The sequence below is a fragment of the Schistocerca gregaria genome, chromosome 1 (genome assembly GCF_023897955.1).
Source record: "Schistocerca gregaria isolate iqSchGreg1 chromosome 1, iqSchGreg1.2, whole genome shotgun sequence".
Classification (NCBI taxonomy): Eukaryota; Metazoa; Arthropoda; class Insecta; order Orthoptera; family Acrididae; genus Schistocerca; species Schistocerca gregaria.
In genome coordinates this window covers 162492359-162520207 of record NC_064920.1, presented here as the reverse complement: position 1 = coordinate 162520207, position 27849 = coordinate 162492359, and the positions used below count along the sequence as shown (strand labels likewise).

The 27849-nt window shown below is 38.0% G+C and overlaps 1 protein-coding gene across 1 annotated transcript in view; it reads right to left on the bottom strand.

Moving 5' to 3' along the window:
- LOC126335878 (glutaminase kidney isoform, mitochondrial-like) overlaps window positions 1-27849 on the bottom strand; it is a 306299-nt gene that overhangs the window by 108503 nt on the left and 169947 nt on the right. Inside the window, exon 9 of the mRNA XM_049999352.1 lies at window positions 282-458. Coding sequence (XP_049855309.1) covers window positions 282-458 — 177 coding nt within the window. The remainder of the gene's footprint in view (window positions 1-281; window positions 459-27849) is intronic.

The following is a 27849-nucleotide window of genomic DNA, read 5'->3' as shown; positions in this document are numbered from 1 at the left end:
ACAGACTGAATTAACATGACGGCTCGGATGAGCAACCTGAGTCCCAAAGATTAATGTTGTCTATAGTCGGCATGACCTATCAATGTCACAAACCCATGGGGGAATATAAGGAAGGCACTGAAAAAGCTGAGCGGACAGTCCTTGGAGATCGATACAAAGTATCCCATGAAAACCTACTTACAAAATTACAAGAGCCTACTTCCTGGTAATCAAACAAGAAAAATAGATGAGAGTAGAGATGTAGGCCAGGTCAGCATTTACATACATGTTGTTTGTCTTACCTCAAATGCAAATCGTCCAGAGTAATTGTACATACCACAGGTATGCATAATAGAGAGCACATCTCTTACTACATGAGAATCAAGTATTCTCTGATCTGTTATGGGACATATGCCTCCATTGGCCATTGTAGCAGCAATCACTGACAGACTTTCACAGTTTGCTTCTACACAACATGTCTGTAACATTGCAAAAATAGTTCAAGGTGCAAAGATAAACACTTTTGAGTTTTCCCAAAATTAGTTTTGACACAATGTTCTAATTCATTAAATTAGTAGATAGTACAAGAATCACTTTTAGTTAACCTATTTCCTCACATATACACACCTACAAGGATAACAAACCATGCAAACAAACAATGGAAAGTCCAGGCTGGAATGTCAAAAACTATGAAAAGCTTAGACTGCAACTCACCATAAAGATGACATGTTGAGACACAGACAAGACATCAAAAAACTGTTGTACACTAAGCTTTTGGCCAAAGATTTCCTCAGAAAAGAAAGGATGAGAAAGGAGAGGAAAACACACAAACATTCACACAAGAAGAAGGCTTTGGCCAAAAGCTGAGTGTGTAATAGTTTTCTCATTGAGCTTGTCTGTAACTCAACATTTCATCTTTACATGAGAAGCAATCTGTCCTTCTCATAATTCTTAATAAATCATACAGTCTTACTGACAATGCATTTTCAAATGTAGGTTCTACAGAACTAGAAAATCCAAATACTGATTTAGTGTCATCACACCATAATGTGTCCCAGAATTCCCCCAGTGCCACTGAAAGCAACAAAAAGACACTTCATATACAAATAAACTTTTTCCACAAAAAAACTGCATATTCTTTTATACATCCAGAGCAATATGCCCTTGGTTGATATGCTGCTCTTAAGAAATAACAATGCTACCTGTAACTCCTTTGCTTCAACCTACATGGGATATTTTGAGATGTACTTTCCAAAGAAGCTGTCAAGAATCAGATCACATGGTAACACAAAGTCAATTTTCTGGATCACAAATGGCATTCTCTTAAAGCTCTTAAAAACACTCATTTCTAAAATGAAAATATCCACAAAACCACAGTTTATAGAACATGTTATGAGTTACGAGAGTGTGTGTATCTAAAAGTAATTGCTACAGCAAACTTCTAAGTAATGCAAGCTTAATCAGGCAGTCTGATCAGGTCAAAAGAAATTTGGAGGATTGTGAAGACTGAAACATGAAAGAGCTGTAAAGCAAAAATGCAGAAAATGTTAATATTTTTTTAAAAAAATATTCACAAAAATATACAGGATGTTTCAAAAAGGACTTCAAAAATTCACATAAATTTACTGAAAGAAGATACAGAGCTGGATTTACAATTGGCACATCATGGCCAATACATTTACATGGAAAGTGGTCACTGAGAAAATCCCAGATGTCAGCTAGAAAGAGGGGTGGTGCACCATATTACATGAAGTAAACATTTCATTCTGGATCATCCTCATGGACCTGTGGTATCAAAAATTGTTGTAACATATCCAGGTACACTATCCCGTTTATGGTTCCCTCATGGAAAGAAAGGGGCCGTACACTTTGTTCTTGCTCAATGCATAAAAAATGTTCAGTTTAGTGCTATCACAAACATGTCGCACTGTTTGATATGGATTTTCACTGCTCCAAGATTTTGTCCAAGAAATGTTCATCCTCATGTAATCGATTTAATATATTTTCAGAAAAGTTCTTATGAGCAATTTTATCAGTGTCTTTTAGTGCTTTTACGATTCTCAATCAGTATGGTTTCAAATACAAATGGTTTCTCAACGTATGCCAAACTGTCATATGTGGGATTTGTAGTTCACAGGATCCACATCAGGTCAATTTTGTAGTACTGTTGACAAAATGTTGTCTCACTCCCTTAACAATGTCATTAGGTGTGCTTGGATGACCTAATGATTTCCCATGTATTACCAATCATCATGTTTCTACAAAACACTTATGTCACTCATGAATTGTAGGCCTACTAGAAGAATATTTAGCATTTTTGGTACAGAAATTATGCTGAACTACTGTCACCAACTTGATTCTTCATACCAAAACACACAGCTAGCACACTCAGGCCCAGTAAAGGCAACCATCTTTAATGTAACTGCTGCTAGCACTCCTTACAGTGCAATTTGGCAGCAGCAAATTATGGGAGACAAAATTTGATATATCTCCATACAAATTGACTCTACAATCACCTCTGTAGTTACTATGAATTAATTTATATGACATTTAAAAGTTGTAAAGTCCTTTTTGAAATATCCTGTATGAACAATTATTTTATAAATCCAACAACTTCATTAATCTTGAAATTCAGAAGTCAAGAAAAATCAAAATGTTAAAAAGCTTCTTGTAACATAAGCATTTACATGGCTTTTAGTGTCAAAATTCATAAAATATGTTTGATACCACTCCTTTTTTAAGTTATTTAGATCATGATGATTATTTGTTGGAAAATAAGTTAGAAAAGTTAGTTTCACTTATTCTAAAAGGTATCCTGGAATTACAAAATGAAAATTTTTATGCTTTATGCTCAAGTATCAATTAGTAACAGTCCAACAAACACAGATATATTTGCATGTTTGCTAGGGTCAAAATGAAATTAATCGCAGAATTTGGATGAGTACTGTAAATTGAGTTCTAAAAGACCAGGTGAATGGAATAAGACTGTTACAAAATTTATATATACCTATAAATGTGGCAGCCTGACAAATGAGACCAACACTTAATGCCATATCTATCCTAACGGCCATACATTGGTACATTTCAGCTAAGAGCATTATACAGTAAAATGGAGAATGTGACTGGTTTAGCTCACACCTTAGGTGGAGTTGCAGAGGAGACATAATAAATTCAGTGATGTTGACAGATTTATTGGGTATATCAAAAAGGTATTTTGCAGAGCCCCTTCATGTGTTGCAAAATTTAAGTTGACAGCTCCAGATGTTTCCTTATCACCACCTTCTATCGTGACAGGACAGGGTTCCTGGAGTGTAATGCTGAAATTTCAGGTGAGCTTTAGTATGTGAAATCAAATTTTGGATTTATTCATGCTGCCATAAATGCTTTAGAATAATCAGAAATGCCACCAGTGAAGCAGATAGAACAAGTCTAAACAATTGTGATTAAATCAGAAGCTGTTATTCGTAAAGTGGAAAAAGAAGTCTCAGAGAGAGTGGAAAAGATTTTCCATTTCAATTATTTTTTGGGTCTCTCTTAATTGGTCAGATTTAGACTCAAATGATATCATTCATTCTAAATATGCTTCTCTTGTGTCAGCTGAAGCAGAAAGAAGTTTTTTGAAGTACCAGACCTAGGTGGCTGACAACAGGAAATATTTTTTATTTGAAAACTTGCACAAGGTATTCTCTGTAAATTTCAACTAAGACTACATAAAAGGAAGAGAAAATGAGAATGCACAAATAAAAACACTTCATAAGTTAATTATGTACTGACAATTTTAATAAAACACATACTAAAACATCACATGCACTTTATTCTTAAATAAATAGTCCATCATCATAAACTGACTTACTAATTTATTTTACAACAGAAATTTTATCTCATTTTAATATTGTTAGGCTATTTTTTCATGTTATCATACTTTTTTTTTATTTTTGGTCATAAACGAATTTTTTACACATTATAGTGATTTAGGTCATAAACATCATACCTCTAGTGAACAATAAAACCTTTGTGTACCACTTGTGGTAGACCTATTTGCAAGTATTTATCGAAACCTGGTCAATAATAATTGTAAAAGCTGCTATCTTTTGAGCTGGTGCTATTACTGTTGGGCTTTTGTTGAACAGCAGAAGTAAATTTATAATATCATTCTGCTGCATATTGACATTAATGATATGGGCCTGTAATTTAGTGGATTACCCATATCGCCCTTCTTGAATATTGGTGTGATGTGTGCAACTTTCCAGGCTTTGGGTATGGATCTTTCATTGAGTGAGCAGTTGCATATGTTTGTTAGGTATGGAGCTATTACATCAGGATTCTCTGAAAGGAACCTAATTGGTATATAGTCTGGACCAGAAGACTTGCTTTTATTAAGTAATTTAAGTTGCTTCACTACTCTGAGGATGTCTACTTCCAAATTTACTGATGTTGGCAGCTGTTCTTGGTTCAAATTCTGTAATATTTACTTTGTCTTATTTGGTTAAGAAATGTCAGAAGACAGTGTTTAGTAACTGTGCATTAGCACACTGTCATTGATAGTATTTTTGTTTCTATCACAAAGGGAAGGTATTGATTGTATCTTGTCACTAGTATATGTTACATATGATCAAAATCACTTCAGATTTTCTGCAAGCTTTCAACGAAAAGTTAGGTTGTGGGAACTGTTATAAGCATCTCGCACTTAAGTCTGTGCCAAATTTCGAGCTTCTGCAGAAGATTGCCAATCTTTGGGATTTTGTGTTCATTAAAATTTGGCATGCAATTTTCATTTTTTCTACAACAGTGTTACGATCTCTTTTGTGTATCACAGGGGATCAGCTCCATAATTTGTTAATTTATTTGGTATAAATCTCTCAATTGCTGCCAATACTATTAAATTCAAGCCACATGTGGGCTACACTCACACTGTTAATTTGGAAGGAGTGGACATTATCTCTCAGCCGGCCATCAAACAAATTTTTATCTGATTTTCTGAATAGTTATATTTTCCATTTGTTTTTCACGGATTTGTAAGTTACAATATTCAGTCTCACTATGTCAATCCTGTATCCATTTTGATGCTCATTACTATTGTGATGTCCGGAATTTAAAAAAAAGGGGGGGGTGGTAATTTTTTTTGTTTTTTGTTTTGTTGAAAGGAAAGAAAGAAAAAGGGTGAATAAAGGTGAAGGGAAGTGGTTCTATTTTTACTGGAATGAACTTATTGATGGACATCACAAAAATTTATTTTACCTATATTTTTTTTTACTCATCGAAGAAGACAACACAACACATATAAAAGAAATCATCACACTAATATTATCCACAGAATGATCGTTTCACAAGACACTTTCTAGCTCGACTGACTCTTAAGACTGAACAAGACTCGACTGACTCTACTCTCTCTCTGGACCACAGCCTCTTCACGTCCCTCTGGACCAGAGATTTCAACTGTGATTAGCACGCCGATTATTTAATTAATAGTACAGCCGCTGGGCGCGCGCTTGGCGCGTCATTTAAATGGGGTTAAACGCACACCGCGAGAGGCGTGGGCTAGCGGTGTCTTACAGGTATCGCCACACGGCCCCCTCTACTGGTGCGTAAGTTTTTCAAACTTCGCGGCAGTACCAGATTTGAGTTGACGAACAAGGTTGTGCAGTGTTTGCACCAGCATTATACAACATTTTCAAACATATGACAAGTACATACATATATAAAGAATTATAGCCTAAAGTACAAAGTTTAAGTAAATATACATAAATTGTTGCACATTACAAAATAGCCACTTTGAAATTGATCAATGGATGATTCATTTTTTTTAGAGAGATGCCTGCACCGTTGGCAGTCCTGTTATTAAAACAATAGCTGCTACCCTGTATTCACAGTTCTTATTGTGTCGACCAGTGAGCATTCTGCTTTGCCTCAGTTCAGTGTGGTGCATCGTGCGAAGCACAGTAAAAGTCACAGCACCACAACTTTGTTTACTTTACAGTTTGCACATCAGGACAATAGGTAATGAATCTGCTTACGACAAAAGAACACAAAAGGTCATACAATTTGGTTTTAAGTTGTCGATGACAACAAAGTTCATGTCAGTATTGTTGGTGTTTAAGAGTGGCTGTGCGTGCACGAGTGCAGTAATTTTGATAAAGTGGTCCATCCACCACGCACCGCGGCACTGCGTACAGCCTCGCGCTCGGGTCCGCTGTTGAGGTATAATAGGCGGTGACACGTCTGGCGGCGCCACCCCTTACGACGGACGCGACAGTACTGGTAGCCGCGTCCGAAGACCGTACAACGCAGACTTCCAAGCACTTTCCAAGGTAGGGATCACTGTGATACGCATCATTGCATTTTATCGTAGAATTTGAGATTAAACTTATCACTTTGTACGGAAAACACTTTTCTATCATATTTTTACTCTTGACTGGTTGATTTCTCTTTATCAACACTATTTGATTTTTTTTACACTGTTCAGAAGGGAGGTTCGACGTCCTGTTTCCTTCTGAGAACACATTTTCACAGACACTTCACTTTTGAGCAAAATTACACTTTGCATCTTTTCTCCTTTTATATTAGGTGCACATAGTAGGACTGTTTTGTGTGTAGCCTTCACAAGAGGACATTTAAGTTTTGAATAGGCAAGTTCAAAATTACATAGAAAAAATGGACATGTACATGTACATAAAATGATTACCTACTATAGACATGAAATTCAATATACATAATACAAATGAACTTCTTCGTAGCTAAGTTGCTACATAGCCATTGAAATACTTTGCTAGTCGTGACCTGTGAAACTCTCCCAAAATTCATATTTATATAGAGAATACTAGTTGTTTACATCTTCAAAAACTTACAATTAGACATGTTTTGCTAGTCGTGTCCTGTGAAACTTTACAAAATTCAGATTTATATTGAGATTGCTAGTTGTTTACATTTACAAAATTTACAATTAGACATGTCATGACATATTTATGTACACGAAATTCAGGTTGTGCCATCTATTTCTTGCTGTGCATGTGCACTAACGGAGTACTATCTCCTCCTTTACAGAATATTGAAATCTATGGCATCTGCCATCAAGAATTCTGCAAAACTCGACGAGAGACCCTAAGTGCTGCAAATTATGAATGGACAAAATATACAAAAGAATAGTGCAAAAACCTCACTACCCCACTATCCATCGTCCAGCAGTGGGCAAGGAGGTGGGAGTAGGATCAAGATAGAAGGATTGGGTTATATTCATATTTACAAAATCTTCATCAATACAGTAGTGTTTTCACACACGTGTGCGACGAATAGTGTATCTGTTTGCGTAACGTATGCATCATAAACTTTGCCATTGCGCAAGTGTCACTGACTTTAAGCCAATTCATGTTGTATTCAGTTTCATCCTTTAAAGTTGATCCGAATTGCTGTTTAAGCAAAAAGAAATTCAATGATCATTGTCAATCACTTCCTGTAAATCAGTCAAAGATTTTTGCAAGAATCAATGTGAGTACCGTATATGGTTTAATTCACTCGTTGAATCAGTCATGTTCAGGTAAATACGCGCTTAATGACACGGTAGTTTATATTCCTGAAAAAAATTCGGTCAGTAAACGTACTAATAAATGACTATAGGATCCTTCCATAAGAGGTGTACTTTAGTGTGTATCACGTAGTAAAATGAATATACGAATTTCCTGTAGGTAAAGGAAAACGAATGCGCTTTAGTTTCCATAAAGACAAGAAAATCGCTGTGTCCACGAAGACAGCTGCGTCGTACTGCTTCACACACAAATCTTCAAAAACTTATCCACTTTGCTGAAAGAGAAAGAAAAATCTCATACACTAAAGTATGTTTTCTTGTAATCGTGAATTGTACGTCGTACCGGTAGTCGTGTAGTTTGTGTTTCCTGGTCGAGAACATGAGCAGAGAGCGGGAGACTTCGTATCCTAGCAATTGTTTTATGAGAGTCGCATTTTCTTAACTCTGGTCCAGACAGAACGACATAAAATTGCATAACTTATATACTATCCCACTTACACAAATACATATGTCCATGTCCTCACAGTATCAAGTAATGAGTGCTAGATTCCACCTAAATTACTTCACAGGATAAAAACATTTTTTTAAATAGTGTTAATGTTAGTGAGTTCATAAGTTCGTAACCATTAAACACGACCTTCGTAAATGTAGAATACGAATCTTACGAAGGCAGCCTGCATGCATGGTACTACACAATTAGCCTGTGTAAAGAATGAGATTCTATAACGACAGCAATTTTTATTCGCTACGTAAGCAGATTATTTATTTCGCTGTGGCTGATAAACATTTTTCCTCCACAATGACCTATGTACAAAATTTACGTTTGTTACGATGGAGAGCACACAAACTCTTTATGCCAAGCGTGAGATAATGGTTTTTTAAATAGGGCACATACCAAATAAGTTTTTCTTTCTCCTTTTTTATTGCCTACACGGCGAATCATTTCTCATTAACATCTATCAGTATTCATACACACGTATCGTTTTCATTCATACAGCTTCATATAATTAATATTCACCTTTCTTCTCATAGAACAGCTTCAATATAAATCGCAAATCATCAAATAATACTACGTGGTGGCATCATTGGCTCACACACAACGAAATCCTCATCATCATAAAAACTACCTTATAAACTAAAATTCACATTCATTCTTTCACACTCATTTCAGCACAATCATTCACTCATGCTGGCGTATAGTATAGCATTCTGGTGGCTCTCAAATTCATCACAGTTATTAACATAATAAAATCTTTTTTCTTGTACATAGTTTCCTGTTCTAGAAAATGCCTGTTTAAGGAGTAAGTTTGGTCGCTAACTTCGTTGTCCTTGGCTAGTAGTCAAATTATTCGTAGATTAAATAGTTCTTGGATTGCATGTAATGTTTAACGTAGATTTGCTATAGTTTAATGCGTTATGATTCTTTGCATTGACTAACAATTAACACTAACATTTTAGCTGTAACTAGCACATCCTTTCTTATTCTCTTACTTTACATACTGCTTTAAGTGGTGGTGGGCGTAAAGTCCTTTAACTTTCTATGTTGTAGGGTATGGTAATAAATAACATCCAGGGTGAGGAATATCGACGATCCGGTATGGACCTGAGTAAACTAATTGCCATTTCTAAAGCAAACGTTTTAGCCTCGTAGATTTGGGATGGGTTGTGAGCAATACCAAATCATCAATTTCGAACACACGTGTCGGTCTGACCCGTTTATCAAATTTTTTCCTTCCGGAGCTCCGCAGTGTGTGCCAGGGTAATGGCAGCTTGCCTTACCTTTTCCTGCAAAGAAATATCGTTCGAAGACAACTTAGGCAGGGGACTTGAACATGAGTTTTTTTCTGGTTCGTCTGAAAATAACTCGGCAGGTGAGAATCCGGTTGAACTACGTGGCAAATTGTTCACAATGTACTCGAACGGAGCGAGGTATTCTATCCATTTGGAATGTTTTGTAGAAGAATGGATGCGCATAAATTGATTAAATTCTTTAAAAATTCGCTCAACGGGGTTACCCTGTGGGTGAAATCGGGAAGTAAGAACATGTTTAATATCGGAATCTTGCAGAAATGATTTCCACTTTGCACTCGTAAAGTACGATGCATTGTCCGTTAGGACAGCGACAGGTTTTCCGACGCGGGCTAGGTAGTCGGCCGAAAAGCGTCGAATGATAGCCGCAACAGTGGCTGTGCGCAAGGCGTACAATTTCACATACTTAGTAAAAACGTCCAATATAGCCAAAATGTATTTAGCACCACCGCGGGATTGTGGATAGGGTCCGGCAATGTCTACGGAAATCAAATCAAGCGGTTGCTTTGGAAGAATGGGATACAATTCAATTGATGCATGTTTGTTCAAATATTTTGCCTTCTGGCAAATGACGCATTTGCGAATGACCTGCAGGACTCTACGTCGCATGTTAGGAAAATAGCAGAAGCGTAGGATCTTGGCGGCACATTTATTAATGCCATAATGTCCCCAGGTTTTGTGGGTGAACAAAATGAAGTCGTCAACATAAGCTTCCGGTAAACATACCAACCAACGCTCTGACACGAGATGGGAACGATGAAACAGTACACCATTGTTGATCTTGTTGTAATTTTGAAGATTATAATTTGAATTCTGACATAATTTTGTTTTTGCTGTAGACCACCTAGGATCGGCATCTTGTAACTGTGCAAAATCCCTGCAGATTCAGTGATAGTAGCGGTTGTAGGATTCGTCATACATTAACATGACCTGAAAGTCGGAAGTTTGCTCATGCAAATCTGAAAGATTTTTCGCATCGTGCGGAAGACGAGAAAGAGCGTCCGCAACAATATTGGTTTCGCCGGAGATGTAAATAATTTCGAAATCGTATTCTTGTAACGACAAACACCAACGAGTGAGCCGGGGATGAAGTAATTTGCAAGACAGTAAAAATGATAAAGCTTGGTGGTCTGTATAGATGCGTGTATGTTTTCCCCAGAGAAAATATTGAAATTTTCGCATAGACCAAATAATTGCAAGGGTCTCGCGTTCCGTAACTGAATACGATCTCTCGCATTCAGTTAAGGTGCGACTGGCAAAACTGATAGGTTTTACTATTGTTCGATCATGTTCAACAGACAGTTGAAACAAAAAGGCCCCAAGTCCATAAGATGACGCATCGGTCGATAGGCAGAAGTCTTTTGACATGTCCGGATGACAGAGGAGTGGTGCGTGGATTAATGATTGTTTAATTTTTTTCAAAATCGGCTTGACATTCTGTAGTCCATCACCAAAGGGAATTTTTCTTTAGAAGATTTATAAGATGTGGGCTGTTAAGAGCTTGCTGTGTCACGAACTTTCTGAAAAATGACGAAAGACCCAAAAATGCTTTAAGTTGTTTTTTGGTTCGGGGTGCAGGAAAGTTGCGAATTGCTTCAGTCTTTTTAGAGTCCGGCCTGATGCCTTCCGGCGTGATGATGTGGCCAAGGAACTTTATCTGTTGTCGGGCGAACCTTGATTTTTCCAAATTGATTGTCACGCCTGCATCGGCGAATTTAATCAAAATTTGTCTTAGAAGATCGACATGTTCTTCCCAGGTGGCAGTCGCCACAACTAAATCATCCACATAGGGAGTGATTTGTGAAAGTAAATCTGGCCCGAGGACGTCGTCAAGCGCCTCGATAAAGATTCCTGCACTTATTCGTAACCCGAATGGCAAAACACGGAATTGGTATGATCGTCCTTCGCACAAAAATGCGGTATATTTACGTGATTCAGGATGTAGAAGAACCTGGTAGTAGGACGATCGTAGGTCGATATTAGTCAGAAATTTGGCGTTGTGAAATTTCAGGAGTTGTTCGTCCAGATTTACAGGGCGAGTATTTACCGGTATAATAATTTTGTTGATTTCGCGTGCATCGAGAACAAGACGCACGCTTCCATCGGGTTTCGAAACTGACAACAAAGGGTTGCAATACGGCGAGTGCGAATTTTCTATGATTTTCCAACGTAGCATTCTGTTAATTTCCTGCATAACCGCTGGTTTTTTAGACCACGGTATATTGTAGTGTGTACGACAAAATGTTAGGTGGGGTTTGACAGCCATCTTGTACACATACCCACGTATGATACCAGGTTTATCTTGAAAGACTACTGAAAATTGTTGAAGAAGGTGAAACAGATTCTGTTTTTGCAAATCAGATAGATGGTAGGCTTCGGCACACTTTTCCCACAGAGTTTTACTATCAGCATTGTAAGAAGAATTGCAATTGTTTGTCATAGAAAAATTAGTGATGGGCACATATTGTACTTTCAAGTGACGTACGTCCCGATAAGAATTGTTGTTATTAATTGTTTTAGATAAAGGTATCAAAATTCTTTGCTTTTCAACCGTCAATTGACAGATACCATTCCCTAAGTCAATCACTGCTCGATACTGATTTAAGAAATCGATGCCGAAAAGACATGGAACTGTTAAATTATCCACAACAAGGAAATGGTAACGAACATGCACGTTGGAAACAACAAAAGTTAGAAGAGCTTGTAATTTGACATTTTTTGATTTGTTTCCAGTGGCACCGATGATTCGGCAGTTCTGCACTGGAAACGTCGGAAGTTTAGAACCTTTATCTAGATCCAAGTACAGGGAACTAGAAATCACGCTTGCTGACGCTCCAGTGTCGAATAACACTTCTACAATGGATTTCTCTAACGATAAAACAGCAGTTGCCTGAACCGTTACCTTTACTTTGTCGTTATTACTAGACTTATTATTCTCGGCAAGAAGGTCATGTTCCATAGTGTGTCCGTCTTGGAATCTCAAAAAAACAATTTGCAAGATTATTTGCGCCCGTGCTCACGTTCTCGACCGGGGGTTGGGCGCTTACGCCGGTCTGCTCATGTTTTCCGCCGCGTTATTAGGCGACGCATTTTGGTCATCACTTACCTCAATAATATTTATCCTTTGTTCATGGACATGTTTGGTATTCGGTGGAGTTTGATTACCGCAGTCCTGATTATTAGCATTGTTTGTTGGTACAAAGTGTCGTGCATTCGGAAACATATAATTGTAGTTGTGTGGTGTATAGTTCGGGTTTCCCCACTGCGGGGGTGGATAACTGACTCTAGAATTTTGACAATTTGAATTATTCTGCTGATATGGCGAATTTCTCTCAAAATAACCAGGGTTGTATCTTCCATCCTGACGTCTGTTCTGATTGTTGTTGTTTCGGTTACGGTTGTTGTTGCCTCTGGAGTACTGATTGTTGTTGAAACTACCATTGCGTCTGTTGCCATTACTATTACTTTTTCGGTAAAATTGACCATTATCAAAACTGTTGTAATTGTTCGAATTTTGGAATCGGGGATCGCAAGATTGCTGCGAATATTGTGTGAAGTTGGGCTGTTGTGATTTTTGCCCCTGATTTTGAGGAAGCGGGTTTGCATTCCACATGTTACCGCTGTTGTTATTTTGATTGAAATTATGGCAATTGTTTCGGTGAGAGTTGGAATTAGCATTATAAATATGTGGAGTGTTCCCTGAATCTCCTCTAAACACAAGGTCTACTTCATTCAAATAATCTAGAAATTTCTTGATGTTAGTTTCCGGAACACCAATTAATTGTGTCCGGTAATGTAGGGGTAAATGACTTTTTAAGGTGTTAATCACATCGGCAAGATCGGCCGGTTTTGTCCAGGTATCTTTCAAAATATTGACGCAAAGTTTCTTTACGAGGGTTGTATGGTTCGGGATTGTGAACTTCACGTCGAAGTTGTTTTTGCTCATGTTCTGACCAGAAAAGCCTCTTCAAATTGCTTGAAAGTTAAATTTTGCCTTTTTATTTCAGCTCCCCATCTGGATGCTCGCCCCCTCAACAGATTACTTACAAAAAAAATCTTTTCCGCATCTGACCAGTTGTGCGGAAACATTCCGTCAAAAGACCTAATAAAAACAATCGGGTGCACCGCTTGGGTATCATCGGAACTGAACGTTGGAAAATAGGCATGTTTAATCATGTTACCGTCAACAATACCGGCAGGCACTATAGGGCCTGAACTATTGTTCCCTGGTGAAACTTCATGGCATAAGGGTGGTTGAGAATTACTGTTTTGTGCGATCACTGAGAGCGGCTCTGTTTGATGTTTTTCGCTCGCAAGTGATTCGCTGTTAGACTGTGGAACAAACTGCACAGTGAAATTAGGCGGTGAACTCGTTGTGAGTGGGGTTGTAGGCGGAACAGTAACTACGTTAGAATCGGGAGTTAATAACTGAGAAATTTGGTTTTTTAAAGTGTTGGTCTCGGTTTGCACCTGCGACATGGCCTGGTGTAAAATCTCTTTTGTAGCGGTTTCTACCCTTTGCTCAATGAGCTTGTTGCAAATATCACATTCGTGCACTAATTTTTCTGCAATGTTTGCGTTACACTCTAAAGAAAGCGATTCTGTTTTTTCCTCCAAATGGGAAATTTTTTCTTTCATTTCTAATTGTTGTAAGCATACTACGCTAACTTGTTGAGTAATACCTTCGATATCCATCGAAATTTTATTTTGTGAGGTGGTTTGATTTTGCACGAAATTCTGAACTAGATCATTGACCTGAGCCTGAGCGTTCGTGACCTGATCCAACTTGGTTTTACATGACTGCATTTCGGAATTTGTCACTGTTTGATATTTAACAAAGGAATTTTCGTGAGTGTTTACACGACATGACAATTCGTTGAAACTTTCGGTCAATTGTGTCGTTTTTGAATTAAGTTCTGAGATTTGGTTAGCCTGTTTTTCCAGAGTAGATGTTACCTCAGAAGACAATTGATCGATTTTGCTGTTTAATTCTTTTGTACTCTGCTCCTGTTTATCAAATCTAGTGTCTAGTTTATCAAACCTTTCATTAAGGATGCTATCCATACTTCGCGTAAGAAGTTGTATTAAAATTCCGTACTGATTCGGATCAATGTTTGGATCATTGTTCCTTTCACTAGAGTTGTGCAAATTAGGATCGGAGTGGGAACTCCCTAGTTGGACACGTCTACTATCGTTTTCCATAGGGTCAGGATTATTGGGTGTGTCACCTGATGAATTACTTTCGTTACTTAGTATTATTTGATGTGATACACCTGCAGTAAATTCCATAGATTCTGGGCTGGAAAAGCCTAGGAAAGGGGATGCTGATGATACAGTAGCATCACCGTTATCAGTTTGCTGTTGCTGTTGTTCCATTTTTGCCAATAATTAACAAACGTGAAATATACAAATAGTACACCCAGAATGGCGATGGCTTGCAAAGTTCAAAAGATAAATAAAATTTAAATAGTTAGACGGTAATAACTATTACTTGATAGAATTTCCAAAAATGTCTGAATTATTATTGTGGTTGTAACCGTATTCGCGTAGCTAAAAGTGGTGACATGACGTAACAAACAGGATTGACTCATAACAATGACTTCTGCATATCTTACTGTTGAATTTCAATGTTACAATAATAGAAATTCCATTGACAAAGGGTATGATTCTTGTTTAGGGAAAGGCTTGGGAAATGGGAATAAAAGTTAGCATAGGCGGGAGGCGCACGCTGGACAATGGCATAGCAGAACAAATGCTTTTGCACTACTCACCGCGCTGCGTTGAAGCTTGCAGAAATCTTGTTAATCTTGAAACAACGTTAGCTCTCGTTTTCATATTGGGCATGAAAGAGAAAATTACAGTTTTTTAGCCAATGTACAAGACAATAAATATTACTACACGTATGATTTTACTTTAATTTGCCCTTGTTAAGTTCATTCCAGTAAAATCCGAAGATTGGCGTCCTGTAAACGGTCGCCAGTGTGATGTCCGGAATTAAAAAAAAAGGAGGGTGGTATTTTTTTATTTTTTTGGTTTATTGAAAGGAAAGAAAGAAAAAAGGGTGAATAAAGGTGAAGGGAAGTGGTTCTATTTTTACTGGAATGAACTTATTGATGGACATCACAAAAATTTATTTTACCTATATTTTTTTTTTTACTCATCGAAGAAGACAACACAACACATATAAAAGAAATCATCACACTAATATTATCCACAGAATGATCGTTTCACAAGACACTTTCTAGCTCGACTGACTCTTAAGACTGAACAAGACTCGACTGACTCTACTCTCTCTCTGGACCACAGCCTCTTCACGTCCCTCTGGACCAGAGATTTCAACTGTGATTAGCACGCCGATTATTTAATTAATCGTACAGCCGCTGGGCGCGCGCTTGGCGCGTCATTTAAATGGGGTTAAACGCACACCGCGAGAGGCGTGGGCTAGCGGTGTCTTACAGGTATCGCCACACTATGTCAGGATTATTTGTTGCTAAGAGGTTCAGTACATGTTAACAACTGTTTACTATTGTACTGCGCTCATGAACTTATTGTTCAAGATAATTTTCGGAGAATGCGTTTTAACACAATTTCAGATGATATTCTCTGGATGAATCCAGATTTAGACATGTATTTTTGCCACCATACTGAGGGTAAACTGAAGTCACCATCAAATATAATTGTATATGTCAGGTACATCTTTGAAATAAGACTCAAGTTTTCTTTGAAACATTCAGCAGTTGTTTCATCTGAGTAGGGAGGTCAGTAAAAGGATTCAATTATTATTTTATTCCAGCTGCCAAGAATGACCTCTACTAATTCACAGGAACTATCTCATTCAATTCCACTACAATATAAACTACTTCTAACAGCAACAAACACATTAGGTCTTTCGCAAAATTTTCTGCTGAACTTATTTCCTGCTTTAGCCAGCTTTTCAGTGCCTACAGCGATTTGAGCATCAGTGCTTTATATTAGCAATTGGAGCTCAGGTACTTTCCCAACACAGTTACGACAATTTACAACTGTTATACTGGTGGTTCCTGTATCTACGTTCTTCCTGTGTTTAGCATGCACCATTTGTGACTGAAGCCCTTTTTGTGGTTTTCCAAGACCCTCTAAACTAAAAAAAAAAAAAAAAAAAAACTCCAGTACATGCCACACAGCCCTCGCTACACCTATAGCTGCCTCTTGCATGTATTGGACTCCAGACCTATTCAGTGGAACACGAAACCCAACCATGCTATGGCGCAAATCAAGGAACTTGCAGTCCACACAGTCAGAGAACTGTCTTAGCCTCTGACTGACACCCTTCACTTGGCTCTGTACCAGAGGTCTGCAGTCAGCCTATCTACTATTCTGCAAATGGTCAGCTTTGCTTTCATCTTTCAAGCAAAACTGGCAGCCTTTACCACTTCCAATAGCCACTTAAAAAAAGAGACAATTTTTTCTGATCCAAATTCACACACATTGTCAATACAATATAAAAGGAAAGTTGCTACTCATCATATAGTGGAGATGCTGGGTTGCAGAAAGGCACAGCAGAAAGACAGTCACACTATTAGCTTTTGGCCAAGAAGGCTTTGGTCAAAATTAGGCAACAACCCACACGCATATCCACATCCAAAGGCACTCACAAACACATGACCACAATCTCAGTACCATCATTGGTATTGACATGAGCCACCACCTACAGTTGGTGCATGCTGTGCTCTTCATGGAAGCCAAAAGGACCCATTCACCATCTGAAATGACTCCCTCCAGTATGCAAAGAGTGGACACTGGCATTCTTTACCTCCCCAGGAAGTCTTTCACAGCCTGCCATGCCACAAGGTGATTGCCAACTCAACCACAATTGAGGGATCAACTCCAATGCAAACAGTAATTAGGCTGGCCAGCAGTGTGGACCAATTGGTGGACTCATGTGTCATGCTGGACATCTGTTGGATCCTCACAGTCAGTCCACAACAATGATGACCATCCATTGCAACCTCAAGCTGTGTAACTGAAGCCAATACAACCTGGAACTGAGAGTGAAGTGTCACAACTCATTCGCATCCACATACAGCAGTCACAATCTCTATCCATGCCAAAGACAGTAGAAAACTACACTACATAGACAAACAAACGACTAACCACACATGCTACAAAACTCTATTGTAGGCACTGATGAAAACGAAAGAACCGCATCTAATGAAATAGATTAACCTGCAGAGATTCAACAATTAAGCTGCTAAAGCACACAGGTGAGATTAAATAATTCACTCCTTGTTAGGAACTTGTAAAATATCACAAAATCAGTTACTTTCTGATGCTAATGAAAATGCAAGAACTATGTATATTAAATATAAAATTAACATGCAGAAATTCGAAAACTAAACTACCAAAGCACACAGGTGAGACAAAACAATTTGCTTCCAGCTAGGAACTCATAAAACGCCATAAAATCAATTACTTTCCTGTTGCTGCTCCATCTTGGAAAGTAGCTGCTGCCTGATTGACTGTAACAGAAGATCTTCATGCAAAAGTAGGTATGAAGTTGGATAAGATAACCAAAATTGGTAGAAAAGACACACTAGTGGAGCTCTATGAGAAAACAGCTCTACACTCAAATACACAGTTCAAAAGAGATCCAGATTTGAAATTTGTATGTCAGTAGGTGTGTCAAATCTTATACCATTTTACAACCCCCCCCCCCTAATTATTACAGCTTGGTAAAGCAGAGAGCAAAATTTGGTCTTATTTTCAGAAGAGCCAAACTCATTAGGTACAAGTCCAACTTCATTTCCTTGGATGATTTCAGAACAAGAAAGGAGAACAACAAATAAAATTAATAAGCACATACTTAGTTGCCACTTTACAGGCCAAATACTGGTGAGTCTACAGTATACAATAAGATTAGACTTACGAATCGAATGGTCAAAGGTTTCTATCACTCGGCAATTGTGAATTATGGATGTAAAGAAAGAGTGCAATTAAATAAAAATGGCAGGTACTATCTTAATGACTTTAAATGATGAGTACAATAGTAGAAGTACTTTTGAGAACGCAGTATATTTCTGCAAAACACTTATTGGTGTCGATGGTCCAGCAATTAAAAAAAATATAAGTTGAATAACAGTGAAACAATTGATTCCTACTTCACGTAATTAGTTATAAACAACATCATAGCTCGTGAAATATTCACTTTGAAATGCATACTTCATCTTCACTGCAGAAGCCACAGAAATCCCACAAGCACACAAATCAGCACTCCGAAGTTTCTCTACCTCTCGTGATCACGTGCAAACTGCTCTACTCAAAGTCTTTCGCACGACTCTGCGTCTGTCACACCATCACCTCCCAGACTCCCCTGTCCTGTGGTGTACTGTCCATAACTACCTCTGTGTCCTCTCTCGAAATGATGCTCCTCCCCCACTTCCATACAGTCTCACAATTAACGAGTGCTGTGATTGTCTAGAGCTCTCCCGCCACGTCTTACAGCCAATTCACACTCACATACATAAAACACATACGAAATACTGGATTTACATTTAACTACTTGAAATTAAATAAATATTTCTATGGCTGGACCATAAACATGTTGTAACACACATTATTAAATACATGAACAATTAAATAAACATATATCAAAAGAAAAGAAGCAAAAGGTATGCCAGGAGCCTAATGTCTTTGTGCTTTCTAATACAGTTGACCAGTTTCTTCATCAATAGCATATATCGGATATTAACAAAGATGTGGATGAATCAATATATTTATATGCATGCTGCTATCGTTTCTTCGTGTAACTGTGGAGTACTTATGGCCTGATGCGATTGATAGTAATTGGCCACTTTGACCTCCAATAATTCATATACTATTTAAGTTACACGCCTATAACTCATACCCATTTAGGTTTACACTAATAGCTTTCTTAAGACATGGTGATTGACAAAATCAGATGAAGCATTTATATTTTGGAAATTCATTGCTGGGTGTTACTTACATAATTCACCGTCAGATACTAAACTTTAATCTAATAAAGATATTGAAAATCTGATTACACCATCAGAAATGTTGTGCAAATAATGGTAATGTACATGTTTCTTTTTGAGGTATCATGATTCATCTGGCCACTATTAATTTCTAAATGATCTGTGAAATGTCTGCCATTAAGGTTTCACAAAGTCCGCCATCGTTGGCACTCCTGGCATAGGCATCTCCTTCATCGACACAAAGCACCATCCTCATCACAACGGAAGTCCCAGCCATGCAGCTAGACCATGTGCTGGGGTTACCCCTCTAGTCCAGCTAATGTCTGCCACCACGTGGTCTGTCTGCTGAGTGGCCCACGCCTGCCAAGCGGCCCGTGCTTCCACTGCTTCTTCCGAACTTAGATTATTTTCAGGGCATGATGACTCCTCCATTACTTCACAAAGTCTTGTCATGACTTTTCTAATTATCTCTGTAACTCTTGCCTATTAATACCAGATTCATCTATAGGATTGGGTGTAATACTGAAGGAGTCAATCCACTCCTGTTTTTTTGCTGTGCAAATTCCTACAATAGCTCTGCCAAACTAGGCAATGTAGAATATGGGCTCAAAATTTCTTTAAAAGTACTGCCATGTTCTAAAATATCTAATCTTTCCTTGTTGTTGTTGTGGTCTTCAGTCCTGAGACTGGTTTGATGCAGCTCTCCATGCTACTCCATCCTGTGCAAGTTTCTTCATCTCCCAGTACCTACTGCAACCTATATCCTTCTGAATCTGCTTAGTGTATTCATCTCTTGGTCTCCCTCTAAGATTTTTACGCTCCACACTGCCCTCCAATACTAAATTGATGATCCCTTGATGCCTCAGAACATGCCCTACCAACTGATCCCTTCTTCTGGTCAAGTTGTGCCGCAAACTTCTCTTCTCTCCAATCCTATTCAATACTTCCTCAGTTATGTGATCTACCCATCTAATCTTCAGCATTCTTCTGTAGCACCACATTTCAAAAGCTTCTATTCTCTTCTTGTCCAAACTATTTATCATCGATGTTTCACTTCCATACATGGCTACAATCCATACAAATATTTTCAGAAATTACTTCTTGACACTTAAATCTATACTCGATGTTAACAAATTTCTCTTCTTCAGAAACGCTTTCCTTGCCATTGCCAGTCTACATTTTATATCCTCTCTACTTTGACCATCATCAGTTATTGTGCTCCCCAAATAGCAAAACTCCTTTACTACTTTAAGTGTCTCATTTCCTAATCTAATTCCCTCAGCATCACCCAACTTAATTCGACTACATTCCATTATCCTCGTTTTGCTTTTGTTGATGTTCATCTTATACCCTCCTTTCAAGACACTGTCCATTCCGTTCAACTGCTCTTCCAAGTGATTCGCTGTCTCTGACAGAATTACAATGTCATCGGCGAACCTCAAAGTTTTTATTTCTTCTCCATGGATTTTAATACCTACTCCGAACTTTTCTTTTGTTTCCTTTAGTGCTTGCTCGACATACAGATAGAATAACATCAGGGATTGGCTACAACCCTGTCTTACTCTGTTCCCCACAACTGCTTCCCTTTCATGTCCCTCGACTCTTATAACTGCCATCTGGTTTCTGTACAAATTGTAAATAGCCTTTCGCTCCCTGTATTTTACCCCTGCCACCTTTAGAATTTGAAAGAGAGTATTCCAGTCAACATTGTCAAAAGCTTTCTCTAAGTCTATAAATGCTAGAAACGTAGGTTTGCCTTTCCTTAATCTTTCTTCTAAGATAAGTCGTAAGGTCAGTATTGCCTCACGTGTTCCAGTATTTCTACGGAATCCAAACTGATCTTCCCCGAGGTCTGCTTCTACTAGTTTTTCCATTCGTCTGTAAGGAATTCATGTTAGTATTTTGCAGCTGTGGCTTATTAAACTGATTGTTCAGTAATTTTCACATCTGTCAACACCTGCTTTCTTTGGGATTGGAATTAATATATTCTTCTTGAAGTCTGAGGGTATTTCACCTGTTTCATACATTTTGCTCACCAGATGGTAGAATTTTGTCAGGACTGGCTCTCCCAAGGCCGTCAGTAGTTCCAATGGAATGTTGTCTACTCCGGGGGCCTTGTTTCAACTCAGGTCTTTCAGTGCTCTAGTAGCTGAAATTTCTTTATAAATTGTTTTTAAATCATCACGAATTTTCTTAAGATACTAAGTCACATTGTGCATTTATTTCTATTTGTAAATTCTTTGGCAAATTATTTATGACATTTTCTAAAATAGTAACCCTAGTGCCTTGTGTCTTGATCAAACTTATTGTTTCCTCTAATCTAATACTAAATGTCTCCTCCTGTGCTGTAAGAGTTTCCACTAATTTTTATTATTATTGTCCTCTTGTGCCTTGAGCATCTTACATATCAAAGACTTGTGATTCAGTTGCCAATTTACAGGTCGTGACTGGCATAGAATACTAGCAAAAGCACAACCCCACAGATCATTAATACTTAACAATCAGCAATGAATTCTATGTCTAGACATAATTTATCTATCAACAATCTTCACTACAAACACATCATACCATTTGTAACAAATTGTCACTTGTGCAGCCCACCTGATACCATATCTTTTAGCCGTGGGGAACTGCATTAGATTGGCCAGTACACTGCACACGTGTTGCAAAGATCAGCTGTAATGGGCTGGTGCTGAAACTATTGGGGTGTAGCAGGCAACAGGTAATTGCGTATTACCGTGGACCATATACCAGGTTAAACTGCTGCCAAGGGGGTCAGTCCACTGCTACAAGGTCGGCACTCTTCTTCTCCATACCTGACATTACTTTTTCATGTTTCTGCTCCACACTAGTGTACATGACTCGTGCCTACTATCCATAAACATGCACAATGTTGTAACTGTTGACTCTGTTGATATGGACAACCACAATTTGTATATTCCTATTATTCAAACAATTCCTTCTTTTTCTCGTAACAACCAACATATTCGTCTCCTTCTTTAATGTTTCACTGATTTAAATCCAACTACACAGCATCTGCACTGCTCGGCTTTCTGTTGTTACTTTGATTGCCCATGCCAACAACATATCTTCTCACTTAATTTCATTAAAAAATCCTTTAAATCTTGTTTACCTCCCTATCTTCAGACCTTTTTTTTTTTTGTTTCCTGTCATGGTTACCAGCTGAAATTTTTCTTTGGACTTTTCCTATTTTGGTGATAGGGTAGAGGTAAAATAATTCATTAGTCACTCTGTAGAATATTCATAGGTTAACTCTTCAAATTTCTTACAGTTTATTTATTGGTTGCCATATTTCTTGTGCTGCAAAGGTCCTACTCATCGGTGCCCCTTTAAACATGGATCAGCTCTTTGCAGTGGACTACTTCTTCCTTTGTCTCAAAAGATGCTGAAAGAGATTTCTGTTCATGGATGTACCCACTGGAATAACATAACAAGATAGTTTGAACTCAATGTATTCCCTGTAATACTGTATACAATCCTATGTGATGACAGCTCAACTACATCAGCATATATTCCAGTCAGTAAGAGAATGTATGCCTGTCAGAGTCCATCAAGACAATAAAAATTTGTACAAATATGTTTTAACGTCGTTTGTTCCCTTGTGAGCATTTCTTCGATCTAATGGAAGTCTTATTCTCCATGCCTTCACTCATGGAATCACAAAGCAAAGAACTATACCCAAGCATTCATGGCTCACCATATCAATAGCATAGGATCAGTACAACTCTGATCTGTACAGACCATAAAGCACCTCCAGAAAGGTGGGTGCACCCTCCTTACTAACTACCTAACCTCATGAACATCTTTTATTGGCCAGTGGAGAGCAGGGAAGTGGGACATCTCCTCCCAAGAATAACATGACACACTTGACTGGCAGGTACTGTGAATCCCAGTAAATCTGCTATCATTGTCCCACAATGAAGATTCGCAACATCCATTCATACATTTACATGTAAAAAAAATAACAAAAATTCCAAACAGTTCATGAATTTAAATTTCTTAACTAATAAAAATACTTTTAACTGTCACAACTGTCAATGTCGATCAGGTAACACAGAGAAACTGTTGTTGTTGTTATGGTCTTCAGTCCTGAGACTGGTTTGATGCAGCTCTCCATGCTACTCTATCCTGTGCAAGCTTCTTCATCTCCCAGTACCTAATGCACCCTACATCCTTCTGAATCTGCTTAGTATATTCATCTCTTGGTCTCCCTCTACGATTTTTACCCTTCTCGCTGCCCTCCAATACTAAATTGGTGATCCCTCGATGTCTCAGAACATGTCCTACCAACCGATCCCTTCTTCCAGTTAAGTTGTGCCACTCTTTGGAAAGTGGTTATAGCAAAGTAAGTGAATTTCTGCAGGAAAACATTGGTACTGCAAATGGTAAACAAACGGATTTGGCAGGAGATAAACATAAACACCATATTGTGGTTAATGTGCTGTGCAACCCGACTCACACATCCAAAACAACTGTTGGTGATCGAGAAAATGGCGCTGATGAATGCTCTAATAATGTAAGTAGTGACAGAAACTGTTCAAATCCCTTTCTACAACAAGGAAAACAGATCATTCCAGATGAAAAAACTCCAACAGTAAATTGTAATCAAACTGTTATCATGGAATCAAACGAGTGTTTTGATGTAAACAATGTATCGGTCAACAAAACAGGATCTGGCATTAATAATGACGAAAATAGTCTCTACAACTCTGCAGATCCCCTGGAAAATAAACTCTCGCCCAATACAGAGTGGCATGTAGTGAGTTCTAGGAAAAGATGTGTTCGCCATAGGGACAAGAAAACCCCAACAACTTCTGCAGAATAACAAACAAATAACACGGTGCTAGATATGGATATACCATGCAAACTGCCACAGACAGTGGCTATCAGATCAACTCCTCCAACCAATGCCATTTCAGTAGTTGGAAATTCAAGTGTTAGTGACAGGAAAAATAAAATAATAGGCACTGATGATGACAAAGGAATGCTGTATGGGGAAAAGAGAGCATGGTTTCATTCAGGAAAGGTGACAGCAGAAAATGTAATAAACTTTTTGAAGAAAATCCTACCAGGTCATAGCAATTTTCACGTAGAAAAATTGGAATCTAAGGGTTTAAATAGTAGTTTTAAGATTGGTGTAGACTTTCATCTAAAAGACAAGCTAATGGACACTGCTGTATGGCTCAAAATGTTGTAATTAAGCGTTTTTTGTTCCTATTATGCCAATAAAATAGATTATGAAGTTAAAAACAAGGATCAAGGAGCACTTCGCAAGAATGTTTCTAGTACTGAAAACAATATGCCTATAATCATTGCAAGTGTAAATGTGCAGTGCATAGGAACAAAATGGATCTCCTATCATGTTTTATGGAAGAAATTAAATCAGATGTTTTATGTAATTGTGAACACTGGCTAGCTGAAGCAGAAGGTGATTTCTATAAATGTGTTGAATACTTAGACATGGCCAGTGCTTGGTTTCGAAGAACTGCAACCCATGGTGGGGTCTCTGTGTATGCCAACAGAGATCATAGCATCAAGGAAATTGATTTAAGCAGTTTTTGTGTGGATTTTGATCTTGAATTAGCTGCACTGTTATTAACAAATATTGATTTAGTTGTTGTTTCTGTGTACCATTCACCAGATGGTGACTTTGAGAATATTATTGGACATATGGAGAACTGTCTGTGTTACCTAACACGCCTAAAGTAAAAAATCACACAGTGTGGAGATTTTAACATACACATAGGTGATGGAGATTCCAGAGAGAGGGTCTTTATGAGATTAATTACCAGTTATGGGTTGTTTATTGCAAATAAGCTTCCAACAAGGGGTGGTGCATGCCTGGACACCATAATCACCAACCTCAACATCTGGGATTATAAACTCAGTGTAGTTGAACCTATGACAGCAGATCACTGTGCACTAGTAATGGAAACCAGTATGAGGAGCAAACCGCAGATAAGCACATGGTATTCAAACTACACATTCAAAAGAAGATTTGTTAAAGAAGAGAGACTAAATGATTTCAAAGCAGCTCTATCTTGTGTAAACTGGCAGCAGAAAATTGCAGAGTTAGTAGGCAGTGATTCTTCCTTATGTCTGTTCCAAACCTTAAAAGCAATATTTAATGACATGTTTCTGGTAAGACCAGTGAAGAATCCTGTGGACAAATCACAAGGCAGGCAGAAAGTTATCAATGTGAAACAATGGTACACCGCCGAGCTCAATAAATTGAAGTGTATTGTAACAATGTGCAAGGACCGAATGAAATCAGCTTTAGACATTTCAGCTAAAGAATTACGTCACTGCAACTACCTAAAAGCCAAAAAAGCTTATAGGAAGGCAGTAGAGGAAGCAAAAAAGAAATATAATGATACATACATTAAAGAGGCCCAAAATCCTTGTAAAGCTGCCTGGAATCTTGTAAATGAGAACAAAAAGAAGACTACCTCCTGCTTAAATTCATGTAGCCCTGATGACTTCAATGAATATTTTGTCAGAATAATGGAAAAGACAGTGAGTAAAATTCCACACTCTGACCTAGATCTGACTGCAAACATAAGAAATGCAGACAGTTGCAGTATTCAAAACTGGAAGGAAGTACACCCTGAAGACATGATAAAAATTGTGAACTCCTACAAATACTCAGAAAGTGTAGACATCTATGGCATGTCCTGCACACTGCTAAAGAAAATTATTGCAGAATTACCTCAGCCACTAGCCATAGCAATAAACAAATGTCTATCTTCTGGTGTCTTCCCAGACATCCTTAAACTGGCACGCACAGTACCAATATATAAGAAGGGGGATCCATGTGAGGTGTCCAGCTTCAGACCAATCTCAGTGGTACAAGTAATAGCCAAAGTTACTGAGTCTGTGATGCACCACCAGGTACTGAATTACTTTGAGGGAAACAACTTATTCCAAAACACACAGCACAGATTCTGCAAAGGGAGGTCAACATTGACAGCCACACTGGACTTATTAAAAACAATTTAAAAAATTTTTAAGAGAGAGAGAGTGTGGCACTGACACTCTGTGACCTGAGCAAAGCCTTTGACTGCATCTCACACACAACACTAATAGCCAAGTTAAGATGCTATGGTGTAGGAGGTGTTGTTCTATCAACTCTCCAATCTTATTTGGAAAACCGAAAGCAGGTAGTATCAGTGGACGGAGCAACTTCTCTTGAACACAAACTGGAACATGGAGTGCCCCAAGGATCAGTCTTGGGACCTCTCCTATTCCTCATATATGTCAATGATATGAGCTGTAATAGTCAAATGTTGCAGTTTACAGATGACACTACCCTTATTGTCAAAGGACATACAGCCGCAGAAGCTCTTGGTGCATCAAATTTGATGTTTGAAGAAATAAAAGAATGGTTTGTAATAAACAAAATGAAGATCAATGAAGAAAAAAAACAACATTTGATATGCAGTCTAACCAACATTGAAGACCAAGAAAACATGGAGACTGTCAGACTACTGGGCTTCAATATTGACAGCAAACTCTCCATGAATGATCACACTGCATATGTATGCACCAAACTTTCTCGTGTGATATATCTCCTGAGGAAGCTGAAGAGGGTAATAACTGACCAGTATCTCACAATAGTCTACGATGCACTCTTCCACAACCACATTAGCTATGGACTGTTGTTGTGGGGACACTCCTCAGGCAGCAGAGATGTGTTGCTATTACAAAAAAAAGACTGGACCACTGTAAGCCTATTTTCATCAAGCTAGGCATAATGACTGTGTTTAGCCAGTATTTGTTTTTCTGCCTCATTTATATAAAAGAAAATCAAAGGAATTTTAGCATAAGACAAGAAATACATAACCATGACACTCGCTGTAAGAGGAACATTGAAGTGCCAAGGTGTCATCTATCAAGTACACAAGACAGCTTTCCAACAGTCGCCATGAAATGTACGATCAACTGCCTCCAGAAGTGAAATCCCTGCCACGTGAATAATTTAGGAAAAAAATTGATCAGGACTTGAAACAACATCCACTATATTCTTGGAAGAGTTTTTCAACAGCAGTTCTAGTGAATGGACAAAATAATAAATATTGTTACGTTTTATATATACTTTTGCCTAAATTTAATCTTCTTTTTACGTTAACTGCACATTTAATTTTGTGTTTTACTTAAAGTACATATTTTGCCAAAATGAAACTGTGTGTGTGATCTACATGGACTTGTAAACATTTTGCTTTATGGTATTTTCATTTGCTGCTATGAAGTTTTACTTGTCTGTTTAGTTATGATCTAAGTGTTTTTGTGCACTGCATAAATATTTTCTTTTATTTATAATATAAATTTTGAATATGGTGTATAAATGTTAGTTGATAAACATTGTATTTGTGAAGCAGTCTGTCCAGCCATGGCTGGTAAACAACAAAGATATAGTAATAAAGTAATACCTCTTACTTGGACTTCACTTCCTTTTGGTAAGAAAGGTTAGGTAACTAGCTATACTAATTACACTAAGTAAAGTCCACCTCTCCTAAGAAATCTGTACAAACCCAACCATAAAAGACAGTA